This window comes from Aulonocara sp. 'chitande type north' Nkhata Bay, linkage group LG16 (assembly GCF_057382095.1).
Source record: "Aulonocara sp. 'chitande type north' Nkhata Bay isolate Kocher_YH1m ecotype deep benthic linkage group LG16, A_spYH_male_GT1.1, whole genome shotgun sequence".
Lineage (NCBI taxonomy): Eukaryota > Metazoa > Chordata > Actinopteri > Cichliformes > Cichlidae > Aulonocara > Aulonocara sp. 'chitande type north' Nkhata Bay.
In genome coordinates this window covers 1134517-1159663 of record NC_141359.1, presented here as the reverse complement: position 1 = coordinate 1159663, position 25147 = coordinate 1134517, and the positions used below count along the sequence as shown (strand labels likewise).

The 25147-nt window shown below is 49.1% G+C and overlaps 1 protein-coding gene and 1 pseudogene across 1 annotated transcript; one reads left to right on the top strand and one right to left on the bottom strand.

The window, feature by feature from the left end:
• Nucleotides 1-9709: 9709 nt before the first annotated feature.
• LOC147310745 (uncharacterized) lies at nucleotides 9710-10837 on the bottom strand. The gene has a single exon (XM_086267443.1). The coding sequence runs from the start codon at nucleotides 10835-10837 to the stop codon at nucleotides 9710-9712; it is 1128 nt and encodes a 375-aa protein (XP_086123569.1).
• An 8630-nt stretch (nucleotides 10838-19467) lies between these two features.
• Nucleotides 19468-20337, top strand: LOC147310744 (uncharacterized; annotated as a pseudogene).
• Nucleotides 20338-25147: the final 4810 nt, after the last annotated feature.

Here is a 25147-nt window from a genome sequence, read left to right as displayed (position 1 = left end):
AGCCTCCCTGAGCATGTTGGCGTTCATCCTGGGGGTCTAATGTTTTTGCAAATGTAACATAATATAGGCTTGCTACAGGAGCAGCTTGCTTGAAAGTATGAACCAGCGGGCCCGTATGTCTCACTGATGTGTGATAAGAAGACTTGAGTTGAGAAGAAGACTGGACTTTACTTGAAAATTGTACAATACAAGACAACTAATGTATGAAGATATTGTAACAAGTGCATATATATATATATATATATATATATATATATATATATATATATATATATATATATATATATATATATATATAAGTACAGTGAGAAAGACTTAGCTTCAAGGTTTTACAACACTTATGTTACACGAAAGTGTCAAGTGTATACCCTGTGGTCGTTAGAAGTAAAGTAAAGCTTCGATTGTTTCTCTTGTCACCGACCTGTAGCTCCAAGCCCGCCGACCTACAGCACCAAGGCCGCCGACCTGTAGCTCCAAGGCCACCGACCTGTAGCTCCAAGCCCGCCGACCTACAGCACCAAGGCCGCCGAGCTGTAGCTCCAAGCCCGCCGACCTACAGCACCAAGGCCCCCGACCTGTAGCACCAAGGCCCCCGACCTGTAGCACCAAGGCCCCCGACCTGTAGCACAACCTTCCCAACCCGTTGTGTTGTTGTATAATTTTGTTAACCAATACCCTGTTAGACCAATAAACCTCGTAGACAACCAAGAACATGACTGATAGAATCATAGCTGTGAAGCCACAAAATCTAGTCTCTCACGCATCTTACTGGTGAAGTTCCTAGCTACTGCACGCAGCCAGGACTACGAGTAATATTTACAAGATGGCAATGGTCCATACTGTGTAGTAGTAGTAGTAGTAGTAGTAGTAGTAGTAGTAGTAGTAGCTAGTTAGTTTTATCGGTACATTCCGATATCATGGTCGACCGGCCCAAGGTCGTGCTTAGTACTGGACAATGTTACCTGCCTGATATTGACTGTGCCCCGGAAAAGGAAAGCTTTATTTCTATCGGTTTCCAATGATGTCGTACACGACAGTCCGTCGGACGAACTGTCCTTCTCTGCGTTGTCCACCGCCGATAGAGCTACGTTCCAACTGCTTCTATATGAAGGATGAGAAAGCTGAATTGTCAGCCATATTCCATTGGGTGGACATAGTCTCGGATGCATTGAACTCTAAACAGTTGGACAAGAAAACAGTTAACCTTCCTGCCTTCTTGGGACCTTTTTGTGCCACTGCTATGTGTGAAATGGCTGCCATTTCCACTGTGTTCAGTGGAATATAACCAAACTTGCCACAGGATAGTTTTTACCTGTCAATGTTAATATTCCAGTGTGAATTCCTTAAATCAGCCTAAAATGGCTGAGCAGCAGAAATCCCCACACCCATCACCCTGGGGACCATTTTCGGCCCATTGACTTCCATTATAAACGCCATTTTTCAACCCCAAATTATCATTATATGATTTTATTTTTTCTTCTTTTCTTGGATGTCAATGAAGACTCAGGGCCTCGAAGTTTGAATTTTTAAATTGCAAAAAAAATGCAAAAAAATAATGGCAGGTCAAAATGTATGTTGGTGCCAATCTTTGGTCCATCTAAAGGCCTACGTATAATGACAATCACATATTACTTCAACTGGTTTTTTGTGGAAGTATTTAGTTTCGTTTTTTGTTTTTTGGGGCTAATAACACAGTGCGCTCATGTAATAACACTGGGATTTGAAGGGTTGAAACAACGAAAATATAATTATAACTTTACATGAATATTTCAGGGAGAAGTAGTTTTACAAGGTTGGCTAATTTAAAGTGGAATAAAATATGGATATATGGTCTTTTTATAGCGTTTTTGGGCGTGGCTGAGAATGGTCCCTATGGTGATGGGTGTGGGTTTTTTAAAGGATGGCAGGAGGGTTAAAGAATTACAGGGATCTTTGTACACACCGGTGTGTCAGTCTGGGAAAACTGCAGTGGTGTTACCGGAGAGCATAACTCGTTTGAAGCTTAAAACCCTCGAGACATCGATATCTACGATGACGGACATTTGGCTGCGAGGCGAAGGCCAGACGTTGTTCAGAGCACTGATGGCTAGTTTAGGACCAACGCGGTGGCTCGAACAAAGCGTCATGTCAACATATAATCCAGATGTGCCTGGCGATGTGACACACATGGAGAAACTCAAGTCCTTCACCCGCGATCTGGCGCGGGGATCGCAATCGCGAGTCGACTCGCGAGGACTGATTGTGTTTAGATACACCCTGGACAGCCTCATAGATTCTGACACCCCAGACTTGTTCACTCGAAGCATGCTTCACAAACACGTACCGGTGAACAGGAGTGTCGTGGATGTCGGGTTGCGCAAAATACGCACCCAGCGCAGAACTCTACATCTCGCACGCATGTTAGACAGCGGACGCTGCGACTGTAGCCGCGGGAGTGGCGACAACATGCCGTGCCGAGGACAATGTTACGCGGCGTATGCCTGCTACTACAATCACGCAGAAACGCACCCATTTGTCACAAGCAAAAACGATCACAGCTACTGTTTTGCACACTTGTTCCCACAGTTGGGTAAAGTCGAGCGTATGAGCAAAGAAATGAAACAGGAGTACGGTGGCAGGGATCAGTTTGAGCTCATAGCGGATATGGTCTTTACAATCTTGAAAAGACGGCACTTTGGCGAACGAGATGCAATATACATGGGTTTACACGAAGTTGTAGATGGGAGTCGAGGCAACGCATCTTTGTCTCTCGGACACCACCTGCCGGACATACATTCACAGCTATGCAGGACAGTCTGCGACGACGGCCAACGGGAGTACGCCAGCGTAAAGGTGTACGACGTGGCAGTGGTTAAACACCTGTTCTGTGACACCTTGGCAATAACTAGACTGTTTCAAGCGTCGACCACCTTTAATTACATCATAACAAACACCGCACCCAGATACACCATCGAACGTATCATGCTGTTGAACATCACCGGTCCCGTGGAAGGTAAAAGTTACCCTAACAACGTGCTGGAGCATCAACTTCGCGCGGTGAGGAATTGCATCGAGAGGCTAACTTCGTTCACGATGCAGGCCTTCAAGTACAAGCAGAAGAGGAATGCTTGTGTGGTGATGATAGACGATGCTCACATAACACACGAGAAAAACACCAAATCGATCGACAGAGAATCAAACGTCATCCCCAACACGTTCAAAATCTGTTGGACACCAGCACCCTAGAAAGCGACGTCGTGACCAAAGACCCCATGACAGGCAAAATTGCCACGGTGAAGTTCCAAGCTGTTCACAACTGCGGGTTTGTGTGGAACACAAACACCATGGGGTTCATGAGCGACGCCTGGGCGGACAGGTGTCTGATAATGGAATCTGAACATCCTAAAGAGGTCAGTCACACTCGAAGCACTGTACAAATTAGGGATGTGGTGGAGAAGCGGAAGATGGATCGCATCGCAGCGCTTTGCCTATACAGACAGAATCTAATACAGTCTGCTACGATGATCGCAGACTCTGAGGTCGTGCAATTCGGAGTCCGGTTTGACAGCGCTAGAGATGCGTGCGTCGCCGCGTTTTACGAGACGCACATCGAGTGCGCGGGGATGGTGGGCCAGAGGGTTGCTTTCTGCATAAACCAGCTGGTGTTCGCGGAGGCGATGAAGCTGGCCTGTCATTTTGTGTTTGACATTTGGATCCCTCCCTAGACTCGTATTCCCGATAAGGCCGACTACCCGGATTGCGAATCGTTCACAAGGACGCTGAACGAAAACAGACTGCAAGCGCTGAACAAGCTGTCCTTCGGACAAATATGCTTAGAGACCAACGCCGTGTACAAGCTGTGCACGGCGGCCTGTCTGCCGGATATATGTCCTCGCGCCCTCGACTCGCAGGGAAGGTTCGCGTGTAAGGTGTTGGGATACGTTTTAACACAGGTGTACGAACAGAAACTCAAGACGACTATCAAAAACGACACCCTGTCTGTTTCGGGGATAGAGGACATGTTTTTCTCGGCGGAGCACAACAAGGACGACAATGGCACTGCGCACGAGATGCTCATGTTGTGTTCGACGTGTAAAGTGCCGGCGAGGTCTGCTGTCAACAGCGAGGTGAAGACGCGTAAATTGTGCACGTACAGATTGTCCCATAGCCAGCTTCCCTCGCACGTGAAGAGAGGTCGGGCGAAGGTGAATAAAAAAGTGAGCACTGTCACGTTGTCCCTTGAAATGCTGTATGACATGTTAGCGACCTACGCCCCCGATTCTCATGCTGGATTCTGGTCTCAAGTCACCTCGGGTATGGTGGAGTCTTACGAGAAGAGCGCCGACGAGGAGGAATGGGAGAATGCTATGGGTCAGTGTTACGAGAACGCGAACGAGCGACCTCCGCAGTGTCCTAGGTTGTCATTCACGCTAGACTTCACAGAGGACCCGCTTCGCTCGCTGGTGTTGGAAGCTACAGCCGGTGTGAAGGCATTGGACGAGCTAACCTTCCACAGTTGTGTGCTGGGCGGCGAGACGTTTCAGTGCTCGGCGCCTTTGTATTACGGAGCTGTTTTACTCGAAGCACTGGGCGAAGAGGCTCCTGATCTGGCTTACAACGAAAGCCACCTCAAAGAAGCCAACGTGGGCCCGTGGCACACATTCCACTGACCGAGGTTGACGGTGTATTCTGGAGACTACGCGGGTGTACCGGTTAAGAACATGAGTTCGTTTTGCAAAACTAGGACTACGTATCATCAGGATCAAGTGCTTCTGACAAACGATACAGTGGACAGGGACTACCTCTTCGAATTGGAAGAAGATTGGGAGTGGAAGGATGCGTGTGATGTGTTCAATCACGTTTTCAAAGATGACATTTTTACGGTCGACATGTTGAAACGAGATTACGCTGTGACCATGATCACAATGGTCAGCGATTACCGACGCTCGGGGCCTTGTCGTGGGGACCCCTTCGCAAAGGGAGAGATCTCACGGATCGAAACGGGGATCGTCCAAGAAACACCGATGTTGTGATTAGAATGTGTCTGTGCACGTACATGTTGTTGTTGTTGTTGTTGTTGTTGTATATACTTTCCATAAAATAAAGTGTCGCTGCTTCCTTACTATACACATCTAGTTTGTTTCTTTTTAGCTAGTGTGCGGTGCAGGACAAAGAAGGACAGGAATGTGTAGAAGACCAACATACCTCAAAAGCAATTAGATTCAAGACAAAAGTCAGAATAAAGCTTTCGGTGAATTTATTTACACAAAGAACATGTACACCATATATACATATACACATTTACACCGCTTCCCTGGTAGCTAGAAACTGGTACTTTTGCTCATAGCACGCAGAGTACCGTTGGACCTTCGGTTGACGAATATATACAACACAGGGTTTGACAGGCAATATAAATGACCGACACCCGTGCAAATGTTCAACACTGTAGCTACGTTGCAATGTCTATGTGAACGAAAGTACAGCACACTGGCGATCCACGGTGTCCAACAGCACACGAACGATGCAACAGTGACCATCGGCAATATCTTCGCCCTTCTGTATGTGCGTGTTACGCGCTTGCCCAGCGCGGTATTTTGTATGTGATTCTTTACAGTGTGTACAATCATGCTGTTACAGTATATGATAGCAACTGTAGGCAAAAGAAAAGACACGGTCATCCTAAGCCAAAAACTGAGGTCCTTCATTATAGGTGGCATGGCATTGTAACAAAACATTACGGGAGACGTTGGGGATAACCGAATCGTCTGCCAGTAAAACATGTCCACCGTAGCAGATACAGCAGGTATGCATCCGCATATAGCAATCACCAGGCTTCTGCTTCTGCGGGACGCGCTCATTCCTCTATTGTGTACAATCTTCATATATCTGTTGACGTTCACGAAGACCAACAGGCACACCCTGTACTGGAAAAAGAGCTGTGGGCAAAAATGAAAACACAATGAGTGTTACACATGTCCAAGTCACGGTGTCACGTCAAACGTACTGTAGCTACGATGTTAGCACATACCGTGGTCAGGCCTTTAAAGACTTTACACATTGCGTATCCGAATATCCAGCGGCCGTGTAACACACTTTGGGTAAGCCACACAGGCAGAGTGAGCAGAGTGCATATGTCACAGATCCCCAATTGGGTAAAATACACATCGATGTTAGCAGGCCTCTTCCTCCTTCCATTTCTCGAATGAAGTATCAGCAACATGTACGAGTTCGCAAACAAGCCCAGTAACATCACCACCCCATGGATAACAGGCACGTACACTGCTGTCTGCTGCGTTTCGGTCACACCTATGTGTACGGTTGAGCAGAGGCCTGATTGTCTCATTGTACCGCACGATGGTACGGTGTGAAATGTTAGCAATCAGCTCCATCTTGTCAAACTCAAGCCTACGGTGTAGCTGTATTTGTGCTCATGCGTGAAGTCCACTTAAACTGTGCCTCGGGGTGTCAAGCTTGCCGACCTGGCTACATTAGTCAGCCGACCTGGATACATTATGCAGCCTACCCAGCCACATTATTCAGCCACATTATTCAGCCGACCCAGCCACATTATTCAGCCGACCCGGCTACATTACCCAGCCGACCTGGCTACAGCAACCGACTGGGATTTACACACAAGTTGCTCCATAATCCAGATATACCAGCGGCTAGTAGACGGCATCAGCCTTATACAGCCGTCGCATGAGTAGCCGATTGAGATAAGTAGCCAGCTGAGACACAGTAGCCGACCGGGAACGAGTAGTCATCACAAGCTTTCTAAGGCTAAGCTTGGATTGCGAACATGAGCCTAGAGAAACTCGAAGCGTACAGGCACGACATAGCCGAGTGCTACGAATCGTTATCCGACATAGTTGAGGACGTCTCGGAAGCGTTCCGAGGCTACCACTTGGAGTGCAAGTTACTCTCCACCCCGAACCTAGTGAGGAAAACCCGTACGATCATCGATCACTGTTTGGAGAACGAAGAGCGGGCCGCTAAGTTTCTTAGTATAGTGCAGACTAACAACAAGGAGTTGTACGAGAGCATGGAATAGCACGGGACAAAAGGTCCCCCAGGTACTATAACTCGTAAGATGACACGTTACATGCTGACTTTTAAACATTAAATGCTAAGTCGCCCTGTCTGTTGCTTTCCACTAGAGCGAACCAAAGCCACTCACACCTTAACGGAGGACGTGCAGTCAGCGCTTGGAAGCGGGCTCGACCGAGTATCGATAGCCCTCGCCGACTACAGCTTCTTACCCAAAGTCACCGAGATCCTGCCAGCCGTGGACCACATGTTCGCAGAACGCGTGATACTGACCGAAGAATACGAAGACTTTCACGTCGTGTTCCGCAAGGGCAATTCACGGCTGCTGCATATTCAGTTTACATGCTACGAGTCGCAGACAGCTTATCAACATGATAGAGAATACATAATTGTTGCGTGTGAAAATGCAATGCTGGACATGATTCGCAAGCTGCTCCATAATCCGGATATACCAGCGGTTACTAAACACAGCATTAGCCTTATACTGCTCTCACACAACATGCACATATACGGCCTGGATGACTGGGAGGCACGCACGGTTTGCATGCGGATCGACTGACTGCTGAATAAGTACGGAAAACGTGACCGTGAAAGTGTGTGATGTTTGCTGTTATTAGCTGCCTTTGTAAAGCATTTCGAGTGTTGTACATTGGAATTGATGGTTGTGAAATAAACAGAAATCACACACACACACACACACACACACACACACACACACACAAGTCGATAGTCTCGGTTTATTCCCAATTTTATTAGCACACAGATACATACCCCCCCCCCCTTTGCCGTTTCGGCAAAAGTCATAACACTGTTCTCGTCTACACGGAAACCATAAGCTTCGCTTCCTTTTGGATGCGTCAAGCTCCACAGGTCGTACACATATTTCATGGTTCTGAACGTCAGCGACGATCGCGTCGGAGTCCAACTGGCTTGCGTTTTGTCAGGGATCTTAGCCATGAAAGCCAATGTCTTATAAAGAACGTGGTACTGTTCCAAAGATGCGGCGCGATCTTCGTTATCCCACGCAGCCTTTAGATCGTCACACCAGCTCGCGAACTGATCGTTCGCACCAACCTTCAGAAGCCCCTTGGGTCCGAGTCCCCGGAACGTGCGGGTGTAATCCGTACCGAACAGGATAAGAAGGACGAGGAGTTTATGTTTTAGCCGCCGGTACTTCGCGACGTCTTGCTTGACGCGAACGTACAGATGAGAGCCCATTTTGGTCAGTTGCAGGTACCTGCCGTGACTGAAGCGAGGCACCTTGCCTTCCATGTACAGCTTGCTAAGTTTGTTCATGCGTTCGAGTAGTCGCTTTGAGCTCGCGACACACGCGTCGTCCTCCACAGTGAGCTCTCCCCCACATCGTTTGTTATTCACAGCAGAGCCCTCAGAGGCCACGGCGTCGTGACATGCGGGTAACAACTCAAAAGTGTCAACGAATGCCGATTTCGATTTCAACCCCCGCGGACCCACCACGGCAAGGCGTGCTAGTATCTTGCGCGCAACTTCGGCTTTATCCGTTGCATTTAACTTGAACACTCTGGTGAGAAATTCGCCGTACACAGAGCCTCGTATTCCACTCAGATAGAAATACCTAGCTAATCGTTGTGGCAACGTGGAGTCTTGGTCTTTGTCCGCCACGAGACTTTCCCACTCTCCGTGCAGGAGCTCGAGCTCTTCCCCGAGGTGATCGTCGTCTTCCGCAATGTCGTACAGCGTACGGAATCTGGGCTTGCGGGCTTCGAAGTCCACGTCAGTTGTCCGTAAACCGCCAACCCTGGGCGCCTCCGCGAGCAGGTCGCCAAACGCGGAGCTGTGCATCGGTCGATTGATGTCGTAGCTCGTGTTGGCCAACCGCAGTGTGAGCCCTTCGCGCCCGCAAGCCGTCAGCACGGCTATCACGTCTGAGTCTGCCGTGCATACCAGAACAGTGCCCGGAAGATCGTTGGCCAGTTCTACCATCAGAGTATCGGCTTCTGTGCTCGAGCTCTTCCGGCACGCGGCATCCAGAAACACGAGGTGTCCCTCCAGAGGTCGATTTGCAAACGATGCCACGTACGCCCCGTGGACTCCGGGCGGTCTGGCTACGGTTCCGATGCCGTCGACTTCATTTTTCAGATGAAACACCACGTCTTCGTTGTTAGATTCACACAAGATGTCACGGGAACCCCAGTCCTGTCCGGTGACCAGAGACACTGCCTTTTTTGCCACGTTGGTGTCGCGTAGCAGTTTCAAGGTGAGATAGTCTATAGCGTCCGCGTTCCGTCTACAGAAATCCAGGTGGGGCGCAAGCGGGTAGCGGTCTCTGGTTTCTCTAACCGCCGGCTTTTGCGCTCCCCGTCCATCCTTTACCAGAATCAGACACTCTGACGTCCATCTGTCTCGATTGTAATGTTCCGCCAGTGTTCTTGCCATGTTTTCGATGGACGCTAGCCGATCTCCTTCCACGTAGTCGCTAGCCTTGACCTTAAATCTCATTATCAAATGGTCGACTAACATCCAGTCGTATCGTTCCGTGGGTCGCTCTATCACATCGAACGGCGATAGATGGGGATTCGCGAGCATAACGTGCAGCGCCTGGTTCTTCAGTCCCATTGTCAGACGTCCTATCAACTCGTCGGGGCCTGACTGGCGTTATTATAGCAGCCGCACACACGCACACACACACACACACACACACATTTCAGTGATCAGGCACGAGTTGTGTCGGCTGCTGCGGAGGCTGTTGGTCGGAGTGCACTTTGTCGCGTTTAAGTTTCTTCTTTTCTTTGTTGAAACATATGTTCCTGTGGCTTAGATCTCCCGGGTTGACTTGTGAGCAAAGGTCCTCTGTGTACATAGTATCGCTTCTGTTATATGACCTCATGTGTACACAAGTAGGAGGTAGACAGTTGAGAACCTGTGTGCAGAAACATGTCAGCCAAGGGAAATTACGCCTCATGCTTTTTGATACGGTGGGCTTGGTACAGCTCTGTATTCTAACCAAATTCGTCCCGGGTCTCACTATGACCAAGTGGGCGGCGGAGCGCTGAGCCGCGCTGGGGTAGGTGACGGAAAACATCACCCACGTCAGCCACAGCTGGGTGTTATAACGCCATAGCGTCGCTTTATCTAGAACGTCGCTATGCCTGGTCTTGAGCTCTAGCAACGCCACTGTGTTTGTGACCGTGTCGTACGCAACCATGTCGATTTCGGTGTAGAACCCCCAGTCTGGCTGTATTCCCTTACACCCGGCTACACAGCGGTTATGGTACGTGTACCGCTTTTTTGCGCCCGAGCAGCGGTCGGGTGACGGTATGCCGGCCACTCGTAAGCCTCCGCAAATCGGACGCAGGTGCAAGGCCTCTAGTTGCGTGAGGATAAGTTGGGAAACTGGACCGACCTGGGGTTTGGTTTTTTTTCCGTTGAATACATCTTTGCAATCTGCGTCCACCGCCACTCTGATGTGCGTTGACATACGTGTTTTATCCCACACCCGTCTACACGCCGCTACGCTAGGGACTTTGCTATACGTAAATATCCGCAGCACACCAGCCTGAAACTCTGAAGCCTTGCACTCGGAGACGTTCAGTTGTTTGATGTAGTTGACGACCCAGTCCAACTTACTTTCGGGGTTGCTGTGTCGGTCTTGCAGCGCTCGTGTGAACACGTCCATGTTTATCAGGTTATGGTTTCCTCGCCTTCTCTGCTGAGCCATAGAGTCCAGCGTTCTCGTTATGCCTTGCACTTTGTACCACCAATGGTCATTCGTCGACTTTGCGTGCAGGCAGCCTGACACGGTCTTGAATTCGATCGTCGCATTTCCTAACATCGTCGCGCAGAGCAAAAAAAAAAAAAAACTAACAGCGGCCAGTTCGGCAAAGCGTTGCGTATCAGCCGACATGGTGTACTAATAGTCAGTAGATACAAAAAAACCCCACACGTTCGCCAGACATGTTACACGCAACGACGATGAACCGCAAGAGAATGCCTGCGTTAAAGTCGCTCGTGTCGAACGGCAAAGACATGTTCGCAGCAAAATTCGCGCCCGCGTCGGGCGCCGCAGCCTCGTCCATGGCGAGATTCACAGGCCACCTCGGAAGCTCGATTGCTGTCATAACATCTCTCATCGTGGGTTTCCTGACACTACCAAATAACATCATGTATTTCCTCGACCATAAGCATTCGTCCAAGCTGACGTACGACTACGACGACAGTAACCAAGAGCACAGATACGCTTACATTCACGCTGGGATTGCTCTGGTCGTCCTAGGGTGCCTTGCTATGGTGGTGAGCATAGTGCTAAGTTACTTAGCCGCAAACAGCAAACGGAAGGTCAATGCTTCGGCCGCCACTTCTACCAACCCTGTCACACGGAGCACCATGACTGTGTACACGTGCTTGGCGATGATGAACGTGGAACTGTTTATGGCCGTGATCGCCGGGTGCATGGAGTTGCTATATCGTCCCCTCACCAGTAACGAGCATAGGTCGCATAACGTCGAATGTGCTATTGCGGTGTTCAACATCATCATATACGTGATGTACGTGGTCACCATGATACTTACGGCGTCCGTACTGCGAGGGAAACACGAAAAAGAACACAGTGACTCTGACCCCTCGGATATGACGGACGTTGTGACCAACATGGCAGTGCCGCGGGAATATGTCACCAGAAATTCAAACCTGTACAATTCACCAACTGGTTATATGATGTAGTGCTATTCTGTTGTTGTTGTAGTGTGCAAAAAAACAGCAATAAAGATTCACGCCTGTGTAGGGTACCAAAGTCTCTTTTTATTGTTGTTGGTTTACATGTGGAGCGGTCGTACAGGAGTACAGGTGTCTGTTACACTTTATCTTTTAACTACCAGCAGACATGCATCACACAGTGGCGAGCGATAGAGCACGTGGAAACAATGTTTCTTCAAGAGAGGATACATGCAGCAACCCAGGACAGAGCACCTTAGATGGTGGACATAACATGGGGAAAACACCACGTATTAGATACACACGTGCACCGAGCGTATCTCGGTGCAAAGCGCGTGTCTTACCCAGAAAATGGCAGAAGTCTAAAAGTTAACAGTGTCGGGAGTCTGTGTCACACATTGTCATGATGATTATCAGTGGTGATGAGAGTTAGGCAAAAAGGATACAAGAGACAGCTACGTTTGTGATTCTCGAGTCCCAGGGAGGGGTTGATTTTGATTTAATTGATTTAAGTATTTATTGTCATTGTCATAGAACAATGAAATTGCGTTTGGGGCTTCCATACAACCCGTAAATAAAATAATGAAGAAAATAATAAATACCCCTTAAAACCCAAGTGTAAATATTTAACCCAGTGTGACTCCAATGCAATAAGACAATCCTTAGCAACAACATGAGAACATGACAAGTAATGTTCGTAGGAATTCAGACAAAGACCTGAGAAACATGACAAAGTACAACAATGCAACCCATTCAATATTATTGTACTGTGAGATATGATATCAGATATGATAGTTATCTATTTAAGAAAGAGGGGGGGCAGGAGGGGGAAGAGAATAAAGATATGATGCACCAATGCAGACCAGTTCATTGCTATTAAGAAGTTGGATATGGTTATTGTCCGTGAGAGGGGTGGCAGAGAGTTCAGGAGCCTCACAGCCTGTGGATACAGGCTGTTGGCCAGTCTGGATGTTCTGGCCTGTATAGACCTGTACCTTCTCCCTGAGGGCAGCAGATGGAAAAGGTGGCGCGCAGGGTGATGTTGGTCCCGCAGGATATTGTGCACCCTCCTCAGACAGCGAGTGGGGAAGATATTACTGATCTCTGGCAGACTTGTTCCAATAATTCTGCCAGCTTCTTTCACCACCCGCTGGAGTGCTTGCTGATCGGCCTTGGTGCAGCTGGGGAACCACACTAGAAATCCATACGTCAGAACGCTGCTGATGGCACAGTTGTAGAAGTTCAACATCAGAGATCTGGGAATGTGTGCGCTCCGCAGTCTCCTCAGGTAGTAGAGGCGCTGTTGGGCCTTCCGTGTAACTGAGGTGATATGGTTGCCCCAGGACAGGTCCTCAGTCACAGTTACCCCCAAGAATTTAAAACTGCTCACCCTCTCCACCGCCTCACTGCCAATGAAGAGAGGCAGATGGTTGTTGTGACCCTTCTTCCGGAAATCTACAATGATCTCCTTGGTCTTTTTGGTGTTTAAGACCAAGTTATTGTCGTGGCACCATGACTCTAGTTGTTGCACCTCTGTCCTATAGTTTGTCTCATCGTTGTTGGATATAAGTCCGAGCACTGTAGTGTCATCGGCAAACTTAACAATGAGATTGGACGCGCAGGAGGAAATACAGTCATGGGTGAAGAGAGTGTATAGCAGAGGGCTCAGAACACACCCCTGAGGGGCACCGGTGTTGACCACAAGGGTGGAAGAGGTGTTCTTACCCACTCTGACACTCTGTCTACGGTTAGTGAGGAAGTCCACAATCCAGTTGCACAGAGAGGAGTTAAGTCCCAGTTGGTGGAGTTTGGGACGGAGTTTGTATGGCCGGATGGTATTAAAAGCCGAGCTGTAGTCTACAAAGAGGAGCTGTGCATAGGTGTTCCTGTGTTCCAAGTGCTTCAGTAATGTGTGCAGCACTGTGGCAATCGCATCCTCGGTTGACCGGTTCTCCCTGTATGCAAACTGGTGCGAGTCCAGGGATGGTGGAAAAGCAACTCTGATGTGTTTAATGACCAGTCTCTCCAGGCATTTGGCATTTGTCTCTCCAGCCATAAACTGTTCAGACTGCTTCCATCAGGAAGGAGGTTCTGCAGCATCCGGTCCCGTACCAGCAGACTGAGAGACAGCTTTTTCCATCAGGCCATCAGACTGCTGAACACGTCATAGACACCTCAGCTTCACTACGGGAACTGCAACACTATGCACTCCACACTGTATATAAATGCCACTTGTTTTGCACATATTCAACTCTGTATATTTTTATATATTTTATTTATTATTATTATTATTATTATTTTTACTATTTAATTTGTAAAATGTGTACACACACACACACACACACAGGATAATATTTAGTATACACATCCAGAAATGCATACACTATTATATATTGTACATATATTTATTAGTTTCAGATGTAGCCATTCTTGTATTTGCTGGTTTGTGTTGTTGTGTTTGCACATCTCTGTTGCTTGTGGGGCTCGCACACAAGAATTTCACTCGCATGTGCTGTGCCAGTGTGCCTGCACATGCGATGTGACAATAAAAGTGATTTGATTTGATTTGATTTGATTTTGAGTGCCACAGGTCTGAAATCGTTCAGACATGTGACATTTGACTGTTTTGGGATGGGAACGATGGTTGCTGCTTTGAAACAGGATGGTACCATTGAACAGGACAACGAGGTGTTATATATAGAGGTGAAGACGTCCGCCAGGTCCGCAGCACAGTCTTTTAGCACCCGGCCCAGCACTCCATCTGGCCCGGCCGCCTTCCTGGTGTTAATGCTCCGGAACACACGCCTCAGCTCATGAGTGCTCAGGACTGGAGCAGGATCGGTTGAGGGGAGAGGGGACAGGACAGGGTCGGTGTTCTCCCTATCAAAACGGGCATAAAAGAGATTTAGATCCTCAGCCAGAGTAGAACTGTCGGCTGAGGGTGATGGTGTTCTTCTTTTGTAGTCCGTGATAGCCCTGATGCCCTCCCAGACCTGCCTTGGGTTTGTGTTGTTCTCAAACCTGGCCTCGATACGCCTCCTGTGCTGCTGCTTGGCAGTCTTGATGCCTCTTCTCAGGTTGGCCCTGGCAGCACTGTATGCCTCCTGGTCCCCGGGTTTCGTACATTACAACGCGCACATAGTTGCACGGAAATCAAAAGAGCCCTCTCTACAGACTCCGTGCATATACGGACTTGGCATGGATTGGTACGACGGGGTGCATTTGAAAGACAGGGCTTTTACGGCGCACGAAAGGGACTCACTCGAACGGCATGCTCGTGTGTCGAGTGTAAAAACTAAAAATGGAGAGATGATGGGAGTAAAAGGAACCGTTGTCAAGAGGCCAATGGACTTGAAGTTAACACATTATCATCACATGAATGCCTTGGTGGCTTTACTCTCCTGTCACACGGACCAGAGTTGCGAGTCTATCATTTGTTACCCCGGACGAGAAATACAGAGCGGTAACCCAAAATGACACGGAACACCACACGTGTACCAACTGTACCTCCATCGTCATTCCTGTCAGATACACGCAGAGGGAACTGCTGATGTAAAGAACAACGACTTGCCGTTGCGAGAAGACAAGACTAAGAACTTCTTTGAACGATTTGATGTGTCACCGTGACTTTTTGTGCCACTGAATACTAGTAATAATGCGATGAATCTTAATGTCCTTTTCTTTTGTCTTTGCGCGGTGTTAGATAAAATTCGCACATATTGCTTGATGTTGTCAACTGCTATGCCTGAGTTCCAGTGTCTGTGATATTTTCACATTTCACGAGTACTTGTCTGTCTGACATGAAAGACCCCAATAAACGTTATGGCTTTCTCCACTTTGGCGATGTTGGTGCTTTTTGTTTTTACAACTTTACAACAGTGACAAATGTTGAACTATGCCTGAGTTCCAGTGTGTGTGTGTGTGTGTGTGTGTGTGTGTGTGTGTGTGTGTGTGTGTGTGTACGGCTTTCTCAACTTTCGCTGAGTTGGTGCTATTTGTTCATAGAACTCTACGCCAGAGAAAATGTTCAACCTGCGATTCATACATTTTAGATATACTCAATGTCCAAACCTAAAGGCATCTGGGTGTGATTTATTATTATTATTGTTATTATTATTATTATTATTATTATTATTATTATTATTGTGCGGCTTTACGCAGCGCATGTCGGTTTCGAGGCCTTTCGTCACCATCGAAACCGAGAATGTCCGTAAGGCGAAGTCGAGCTTTATGCGGGCCGCCAGGACAGCGGGAAGACTCGAGCGAGAAGAGCGATCGGTGTCACACGCGGGTAATCAACAGCCTGAAACGTGAACTGCTAGAGCTTCAAAACACCTTGGAGTTGGAGCGTACGCAACGCCGGGAGCGAGATGCGCGCGAGTCCGAGTCAACGTCAAACAGCCCCAATGTGCTGCACCAATCCCACCGACTGGCAGCCGACCTTGAATTGTGTAAGAAGGAACTAGCGGCAACCAGGCAAGCTTTAGACGAGGCGTGCGAAGAACGGGAGGCCCTTAGGGTCCAACTGTCAACAGTTCAAACGGCATCATCGGCTACCGAAGACGCCGAAAACAAAGCGGACGAAGCCCTGCTTCGCTTGGACTGGGTAGGCAGCCATTATCTAGCGGTGACTCTTCCCGAAGACCACATGTTCAAACCGGGAGAGCCCGTTACTCCGGCGGGGGTCTTGCACAAACTGTACGAGATAAGAATGGGTAGTAGAGTGGCCACCGGGTTCACTGTGCTGCTGGAAAATATAAACATTATGCTCTCGCACACGGACCCGCAGTGGTACGCGAAACACTTTGGTTTTCGCTCCGGAACCCGCACCCACGGAAACGACTACATCTCCGCGGACAGGATAGACGCGGACGAATTTGCCTGGCTGCTGTTTGAGTACAGGGCACACGCCCCGCTCGTCGAAGTGTTAGCCGGGCTTCAGACTGTGTTAAGCAGCACAGGTAAAGGCGGTGTGACAACCGCGGCTCTGTGCACAGGCAAGTCCATGTACACGGCGTACGTCGTCTTGTTCCGGGACACCGTGTCTAAGGCCTTTGAGCGATTCGAGCGCGTGCGAGACAGGGCTTACAAGGTTCGAAAGGAGCAAGGTGTGTTGTACATGTCTCTGACTGCAGGATTGGGCCGCGATCTCGAAGCGCAGTCGTCATCCTCGCAGGTCGTCCGTAGTAGGGCCTTGCGATCAGTCATCGAAGGCATAGAGGCCCCTTCTCATGTGAACAACCCCGCTGCGGATGGTGTAAAACACGCAGACGACCCCTTCAGAGTAGGTGACTCGCTGTCGGATTTTCTCAGACGCAAGAGCCGGGTGAACGACCAAGGCAAAGCAGGGCGGGTCCCTGCATTTACCAGCCAACAAGCTCTCGCATATAAGTCTCAACAGGAAAGTGCGGCCCGAGTACACAAACGGGCGGTGTTCGATTCGCCGTGGCCGTAATCGCAACAAATAGTATGGCTGACAATCGACCCGCGGGCAACGCTGCAGGCGAGCCGTCTCGGAAAAGACAACGCGTGGAATCGGAGCAAAGTGATGTGGATAACAGACGCGCGGCCATGTTAGCGCTTTCTAGATATTGCCAAGAACAATTGGTCAGGGCTATGACACGCTTGCACATGTGTCGAGGACGCGCGCTGACAGTGGCGTTGCTCAGCGGTGACGCCGGGTGTGGCAAATCGTATGCAATTTCGCTGCTGATCGCGCAGCTGAACAAGATGAACGTGAGCGTGGCCGTTAGCGCCCTGACGAACAAGGCCGCGGGAACCCTAGGGGAAATGTGTTCTATCAAGGACGTGTATACGTTACACAAGCTCATGGGATTTCGAAAAGGACTACTGGATAACAACCTGTCGCTGGAGCGGTTCAACGAGACGTACCGGGAACTGCACTGTGTCGCACTAGCAAAGTTTACGAAAGTGTACCACTCTAAGCTAATGGAAGACAAACATCTGAACGAACGACACTCATGCGTCACAGCGAGCCCCGAATCGTGTGCGACCTGCAGTGCTTTGTTTCAAAAACTAAGGGTGTCGACCAAGCCTTCTGAGCAGGCTCCCATGCAAGATGCCCCTCCGTTTCTTGGTGTCAATGTTATCGTGGTGGACGAATACGGCCTGATGACCGCGGACCTGTTGGAACGTACGTTACGTTGCATGGAGTTGTTTTACGGACCGGGAAAGGGACCGTTGGTTATTTTCTCGGGTAGCGTTTCGCAGCTACAGCCGGTGGGTTCTTCTACACGGATATGGGATGACGGCCGATTCAAGACGTTGTTGGCGCACTGCACGCCACTGTTTGTCAACAGAAGGCAGTTCCAAGACCCTGAGTACGCCGAGGCTGTGACATATCTTCAATTCAACACTGTGACAGAGCAATCCAAACGGATATTCGCTAGCCAAGCGACTGTCAGCGAACGAGACACGATGGACCCCACGTACCATCCGGACAGGCTGCGTGTATTTCATCAGGATAAACAGCAGAGGGAGTACACGGTGGCGTACATCAAGCATTACACGAAAGACGTACGTACCGGAGACAGGTTTCTCAAGGTTACACGTTGCGGCGCCTCACGCGAAGGCCCAAGCGCCTGGTACGACATTCTGAAACAGGCCGCTCAGGCACTGCCGAAACTGTTCTCGCTACCGCCGTACCGCCCGGGTGTTCGGCCCACGGAGAGGGATTATCTCACCGTGGATCGACTCTGGATCAGCTGTAGAGTGAGGCTGATATGGCACATGGATTCGAACGGGATACAAATAGCAAGCGGCTGAAGGCCCAGCTCTCTTCCGCCTTCCAAAGAGTCTCCGCGGCAGGCGAACGAGGCAAAAGCCAGCGACACCGAGGGCGTGATAGTCGACATTAAATTAAAAACGAGTGAGGGATTCAACGTGTTTCACGTGAGGGGAACACAGAGCGGCACAGTCTACAGAGTGAGTCCCTCCGAGTGGCGCTGTCACAACTGGGTGGTGGCCACCCACCCGCTGGCGTGTTTGTTGGCCATGAACACATACGACTGTCAAGGCTGTACAGTTCACGGTCAGGTGCTGTACCACCCCCCTAAGTACTTTGCGAGCTCGCCTATTAAACCCTCGGTGTATGTGGTGTTGACCAGGGTGGTGATCCCAGAAAACCTACGGATGACAAACTGTAACTTTGCTAACAAGGTTGGGACGTGTTGATTTTTACAACGACAACCTGGTGATGTATCATAAGAGAGTGGAGATGAACTACTCGTGCTGAAAGGGTGCTTGTGTGGGTTTTTTTGGTTGTTTTTGTTGTTGTTGTTGTTGTTTTTTTTTACAAGGCCGAGATGGATGAAGATTGTTGGCACAGACTGACGTTGGAAGAAATGATACTCTTGACATGTTCGACCGGCTCGCGGGGAAACACTGGCACCGATAACACGGTTGACACGGACCGGCTCTTCGCGGCTAACAACACACCTCCTAAGCGGTTGGCACAAGATGACTTGGAGACGTACATAGTTGCTCGTTGGTGCCCTTGGTTCTCTCGGTCGTTTGGACCTCTGTCTGATTGTGACATGAACACGCTCGCGGTCAAATTGCTCAGATCGTCAAACTGTCGCACCAGTACGACTGCACTAGAAGTACTTACTGCGGTGGCAATCGTATTGACTCGGCCTAACCTTACACAGCGACCGCACAGCTGCGATCGCACTCTGGCTAAGAGGTTGTTATTCAAAGATCGAAGTGTCCACGAATAAGCGCTAGCAAGCCATGTCGTCCACGTGAGTACATCGACCTATACGGATCTACACGCACGGTCTCACTGAGCGGAAAAACCCCTCCAAGGATGTTCCTTTCGGCAGTTACAAATACAATTCAGCAAACAACGACTTGCCCGGGGGGTTATTCCACTTTGTTCGCGACGGAGACCTATACGTGCCTACGCTACACGGACTGAACGCGGAATACATTCAAACTCTAAAGGATGTGGCCGTGTGCTCCGCCAACAGTTCCATGGCCAGTAGGCCGTTTCTCAACGCGCCTAACATGTACGAAGTCGAACTGATCAACACCGGCCACGAGCAATTGCAACAAGGCGACCGATTCACCGTACAGCTACCAAACCAACTCGACAGGACTGCTCAGTTAGATGCGCCCTTAGACCCCGGGTATGATCTGCACGTCAATAAGGGCATATGGGGAGGATTGCTGGCCACTAGGCGGGTGAACACCGAAACCGGAGGAGACTGCGTCGAAGAGTTGCTACGTGCTATAAAGGACGACGAGGCGTTCGACGTGTTCGAGCTCATGTCGCCTTACACGCCAAATAGCACGCTATCGATGCTTACCCTGGTAGCCAACGGAGGTGGCTACCAGCGTGTACCAGACCTGTGTCGTGCGAATGCAGCGGATGCCGCGAACGGAGAACTCAACCAGACGAACGTTGAAGCAGTTATCGACGACAATCGCGTAAAACAATATCTGAGAACTGTGATACGCCATGCCCTGACCATAGTGGAAAGCGTCCAGGGGTTTGCCTGCGGACAAGTTATTAGAGCTTGTAAAGGATACACAACTAGTCCTATTCATACCGGGGAGAGGTTCTGTGCACAGTTGAATGTAAACCGTTGGCTTTCGTGACAAACGCATTTGTGCAGTACCAATATAAATGTATGTATGTGCATGTGCATGTGTGTGTGTGTGTGTGTTGATCTCAAGAATAAACGACATGAAAACAACCCACATGTGTTGAGTGTACTTTATTCACATTGCGAGATACACCATCCACTTAGCATGGCAAGTCATTTGAACTGTGCGAGTACTTCTTGACGTAAGTTGGGTCGAGTCGATAAGGATGGCCGTGAGAAAGCCGATCATCTTGTAGGGATTTGCGATGGCTTTTCAATTTCTGTTTCAGGCGGTGTTCCACAGACCTGTCCTTTGTCACCACCGTTTTCTCCGGGGGTTCTCGGTGCTCCGAGTCGCCTGAGGTATCCTCTTCGATTGCGCTCTTTGGCCCGCCGAGTTCGGAATCCTCCGAGGGTTCCCTGCTGCTGCTACTGCTCCGCGGATCCCCTCGACGGCCTTTTGTGTCCTCTGTATGTAACGCTTGTAACCATCGAGATGTCAGCGGTTGCGTCGCGAAACCCCGGCGGTGTAATCGCACTTTGTCTTTCGGGGTCTTAGAATACCAGGGATTTAGGTCCCAGGGTACGGTTTCGTCCTTGTCGTCCAATACGGTGGGCCTGTATCGTAGTCCAGTGAACACGCCGCAGTTGTGGTAGGGGGAAGCGATGCCCAGATGCCACCTGCCTTTCTGCGCGCCACCGGTCATGACGCTGGTGTCGCTCTGAACGCACGTACGTACAGATAGCACTTACCGAACCACAGCATAGCATTCGCCAATACCAGGGCACGCAGAGTTAATGCTACGAAATCCAACAGGGTCTCCTTGTAGCACTTTTGAATGCCACTGGCCATGGTGCCGGGCGATCTGTAAGCACGTACTCGCAGAAAAAGTACTCGATGCCCACACCAGGGGTCCGCAGAGTTAATGTAGTGTAATCCAAGAGCTGCTCCGCGTTCCTCATGAGCACAGGCTTCAGATTACACGTTATCCGGGCAGGTTCATTGTAGTAGTAGTACTATCTGCGTGAATCTGATGAGCACCACGTACATAGCAATCGCTGGGATCCCGAACAACAGGGCAGATGAATCTGTCACTGGATTAAACGCCAGATGAGAAGAGCTAGAAGAAATAGTATCCTATATCCGTAGTACCAGTCGTCGAATGGTGGAGCGGTTGTCAATGTCCACAAGGCATGCAGGCTGCATAATCCGATGGCGCACATTTGCATTTTTACCTTAACTCCCATGATCGTGCTCTCTTGTTGTTTTCTGTGCGTAACGCACGTTATATGTGCCTAAACAGCCGGATGAAGCCAACTGCGTTAATCCACACAAACACGCCGATCGTCCACGCGTACAGGTGTGACTCCGCTGCGTCTGCGGGAGTAGATTCGCCTTCGTGGCAGGTCCTCGAATACAGCCACGTGCACATGTAGGCCACCATCAATTGAAAGCACAGTGCAAACGAAGATGTTTTAGATACGCCGAAATCGGGATAGAAGCGGCCTTTACTGTGGTCGTAGTCGGTTCGTCTCGAGGCGCACGTGGCACCGATGTACAAACCCCAAATCAGGGTTGTGCACACCGATAGCGACCAGATCGCAGCTACTCCGCTCAGCGACTCCGCTCAGCGACTCCCAACTGTACAAACGCAGAGCGTGAGCCACTGTAGTGATAAGAATAAGACATGTGGAAAGTAACCGTAAGGCCATGTACAACTTCAGCTTCCAAAAGCGGACCTGTTCGTGCGTGTTATTTATCCAACACACCACGGGAGGGAGGTATAACGGGTGAATGGCCGAAGTCGTCATGTTTTTATTCAGTACGACAGATAGCACTAACTCCTGATCGGGCAAATGCGCTCTGGGAAGCATGGTCGTTCTCGCAATGTACGTTTTTTTGGGGCGTTATCACCGTGAATTAATACCGCATTGACCGCAATCAACAGGCATGCCTTAAGAGTCTAGCGGAATCTGCTGTGTTGCCGGATAACTCAGAGTCCTGGCAGCGGGATACCGCAGTATCAGCTACAGCAACCATCGTCTGGAATCCTGAGTAACGCCACACGCAAGATCCGTTGCATCGGAAGGTATGGCCGTGTTCGGTCCCGATGTGCACGTAGTAGCATCGTCCGCTATTCCGAAGGTAATCGCAAAGCAGTTCGTCCTCGTCTACGGCCCACACGAGAGAGAGGGTGACACCCGCGTGGTCTTCTAGAAGAACGCGCTTCCCCGAAGAAGACGATTTGGCCACCAGGTACAATTTTATAGCCGACGGAGCGCCCTTGTCGCGGGGCACGGTCGTAGCCTGAACCTCGCCCGTGTGACACATATCGCCGAGGACGGATCCGATCGAACCTACCAGCTGTAGCACCTCTTTCACCAAATGCGGCCTAGCTACAATACAGTGTATTGCAAACCAAAGGTGTTTGCTTGACACCGGAATGTTTTTGTATGCCATGCTCATCACGTTACGCATCACCGCAGCTCTGCGGATCTCGAGAGAGCGAGCGGAGCGGGAAGCGTCGTCGCATCTGATCATTTCGTGGAAGCGACCCAACGATTTGTTCCATTCTGACACCAGCAAGTGTATCGGCATAGCGGGAATGTACAGCTCTTCCATACCGACATACCCGCACATCAACCTTTTTGCCATCACGCTGCTGGGTTCCGCGACGTTACTGTTGTACAGGCCCACGATACCGCAGTGCCGCCCGTCCCCTCCTTTTTTTTTTTTTCTTTTTTTTTTTTTTTTCTTTGTTTAGTTAAAGTTTTTGCTAAACATAAATTAGGAAGGCTTCCTCCCCCAAACCAAGAACATTCATGATAGTCTATGCAACCTGTCTAAAGTCTGGCTTTTACCCAACATATATGAAGTATATGTATTATTAGATTATTCTGTTATTATATGTTACCTTATATATGTAATCAAAGTAGTTGAATTAGAATACTGCTGTAGATCACATTATACCCTTTAATATAGAGTGTGTGAGCTGTATGTAGTTTAGTTCTCATTATACTTTTGAGTTAACAGAACATATTCACATATTAGTTCATTAGATAAATGTGCATCACTCTGTATCCTTGATCTGCTGGGAATGTGTTACACTGTTTTCTTGACATGCTTAATTGTTGAATCATGAAGAGAAGGTTGTAAGCAGGAGACTCTGTGTCTAAAGACAGGGGAGATAGATAGACCACATTCCACACCCCCACCTTACAGAAAGCAGAGAAACAACTGCCGAGGTCATAACTTAGGCGCTGTAACAGAGAAAAAATGTGATGTTTTGGCTTTTACGACTAGCTGGGGGCCACTAGAGACTATAAAAAGCTGAGCAACCCGTCACCATTTGGAGACATGTGCCTGACCCTCTGGTAGCATCTCTCCCGTCCGGACGTTGTAATGCTCTGACTGTTGAATTGTATGGAAATAAATGATTGTTGATTGAGCATTTATACACCGAGTATTGTCCCTCCTTCAGCCCAAAGATTCAAAGAATTGGGAGAATTCAACAACTTGGTGCCGTGTGACCCGGATCTTTGGTGTGCTGAGGAGGTGTAGATTTGACCTTTGGTGAGATCGTGAGGCGAGGTGAACAGAGGACCGGTCCAAAAATAAAAAGGTAAGCACAGCCTGTTGTATTATAAATACCAAATGTGCATATTGGGCTTTCCAAATTAATCTGTTCACTGAGTCACATGTATTTTCACAGTAAATTTGTCGGTGTCTGGTTTTTGGCGCAAGATACTAACAACATAAGTTGAGGCTGAATTCCAGTGTGTTAAATAAACTGCTTCTACCGAGAAACTAATAAGACACTACGTTGAGCTAGTTGCAGTAAACTGCTTCTACCGAGAAACTAATAAGATACTACGTTGAGCTAGTTGCAGCCACTTTACCTTCCACATTTAATTTTGTCTAATACTGGCTTCTGTAGCAATAATACGTTAGAATTTCTTCTGAAGACGCGGCCATTAGTCCAGTACATTGAAGTCGAGGTTTGTTTATTTTGTTTATGGTGTCAGTGACGTCCTGGCTTTTGCCGGCTATGAAATAGAAGTTGATTTAAGGAAAAGCAGATGCTGGCTTCACGGTGCAGTTGAACGCTGGCAACGCGAGAGCGAAACACGTCCGTAGGTATGATACGGCGTGTTCCGGTGGTGCGGCCGTGAAGTGCAGTAGTGGTTGGTGCTAGTTTTAGTACATTGGATAGAGGTTTTGACGGTGGTTTGTGGCGTCAGTCGAGTTTTAAGGGCTGCGGTCATAATACAAAGTAAAATTTTAAGTACATAGAGCAAAACCTGGTTTATGATGTCAGGTATAACTTCGGGGCTGCAAGCATCACTTTTATGATGCGACTTTGCCCCGTTGTGGCGGTCATAAGCGCAGAGAAAGGGGTATTTTGGTCTATGGTGCAGTGTGCTTTAAGAAGATCTAACAGTTGAGCTCAGAAGTTTCTGTGTAATCTTCCACTGATGAGGAACGCTCTCTGTGTGTCTCACTGATGGTGTAACGCGCTGTGTGTGTAGACGCTCTGGCTATGTGTGAGGCGCGCGCTGAGTGTGTTTCTGTGTGTGAAGTGTGAACACAGTGACAGTGACGGTTGATGTGTTTGATTAGGAGGACATTAGAGCAAATACACATTTTAGGATCAAAGGTTGATGCCTAGTGTACCTGTGGAACATTTTGCCCTAGGAGTGGCGACCCTCCTGTTCGTGGACGCGCGGCCAGGACCGGCGGCGTCCGGGTGCCGAGGTGGTGACTTGGGGAGGTGAGGGCCCCCGCATAGCTACGGAAATAACACTGGAACGGCTGTGTAATC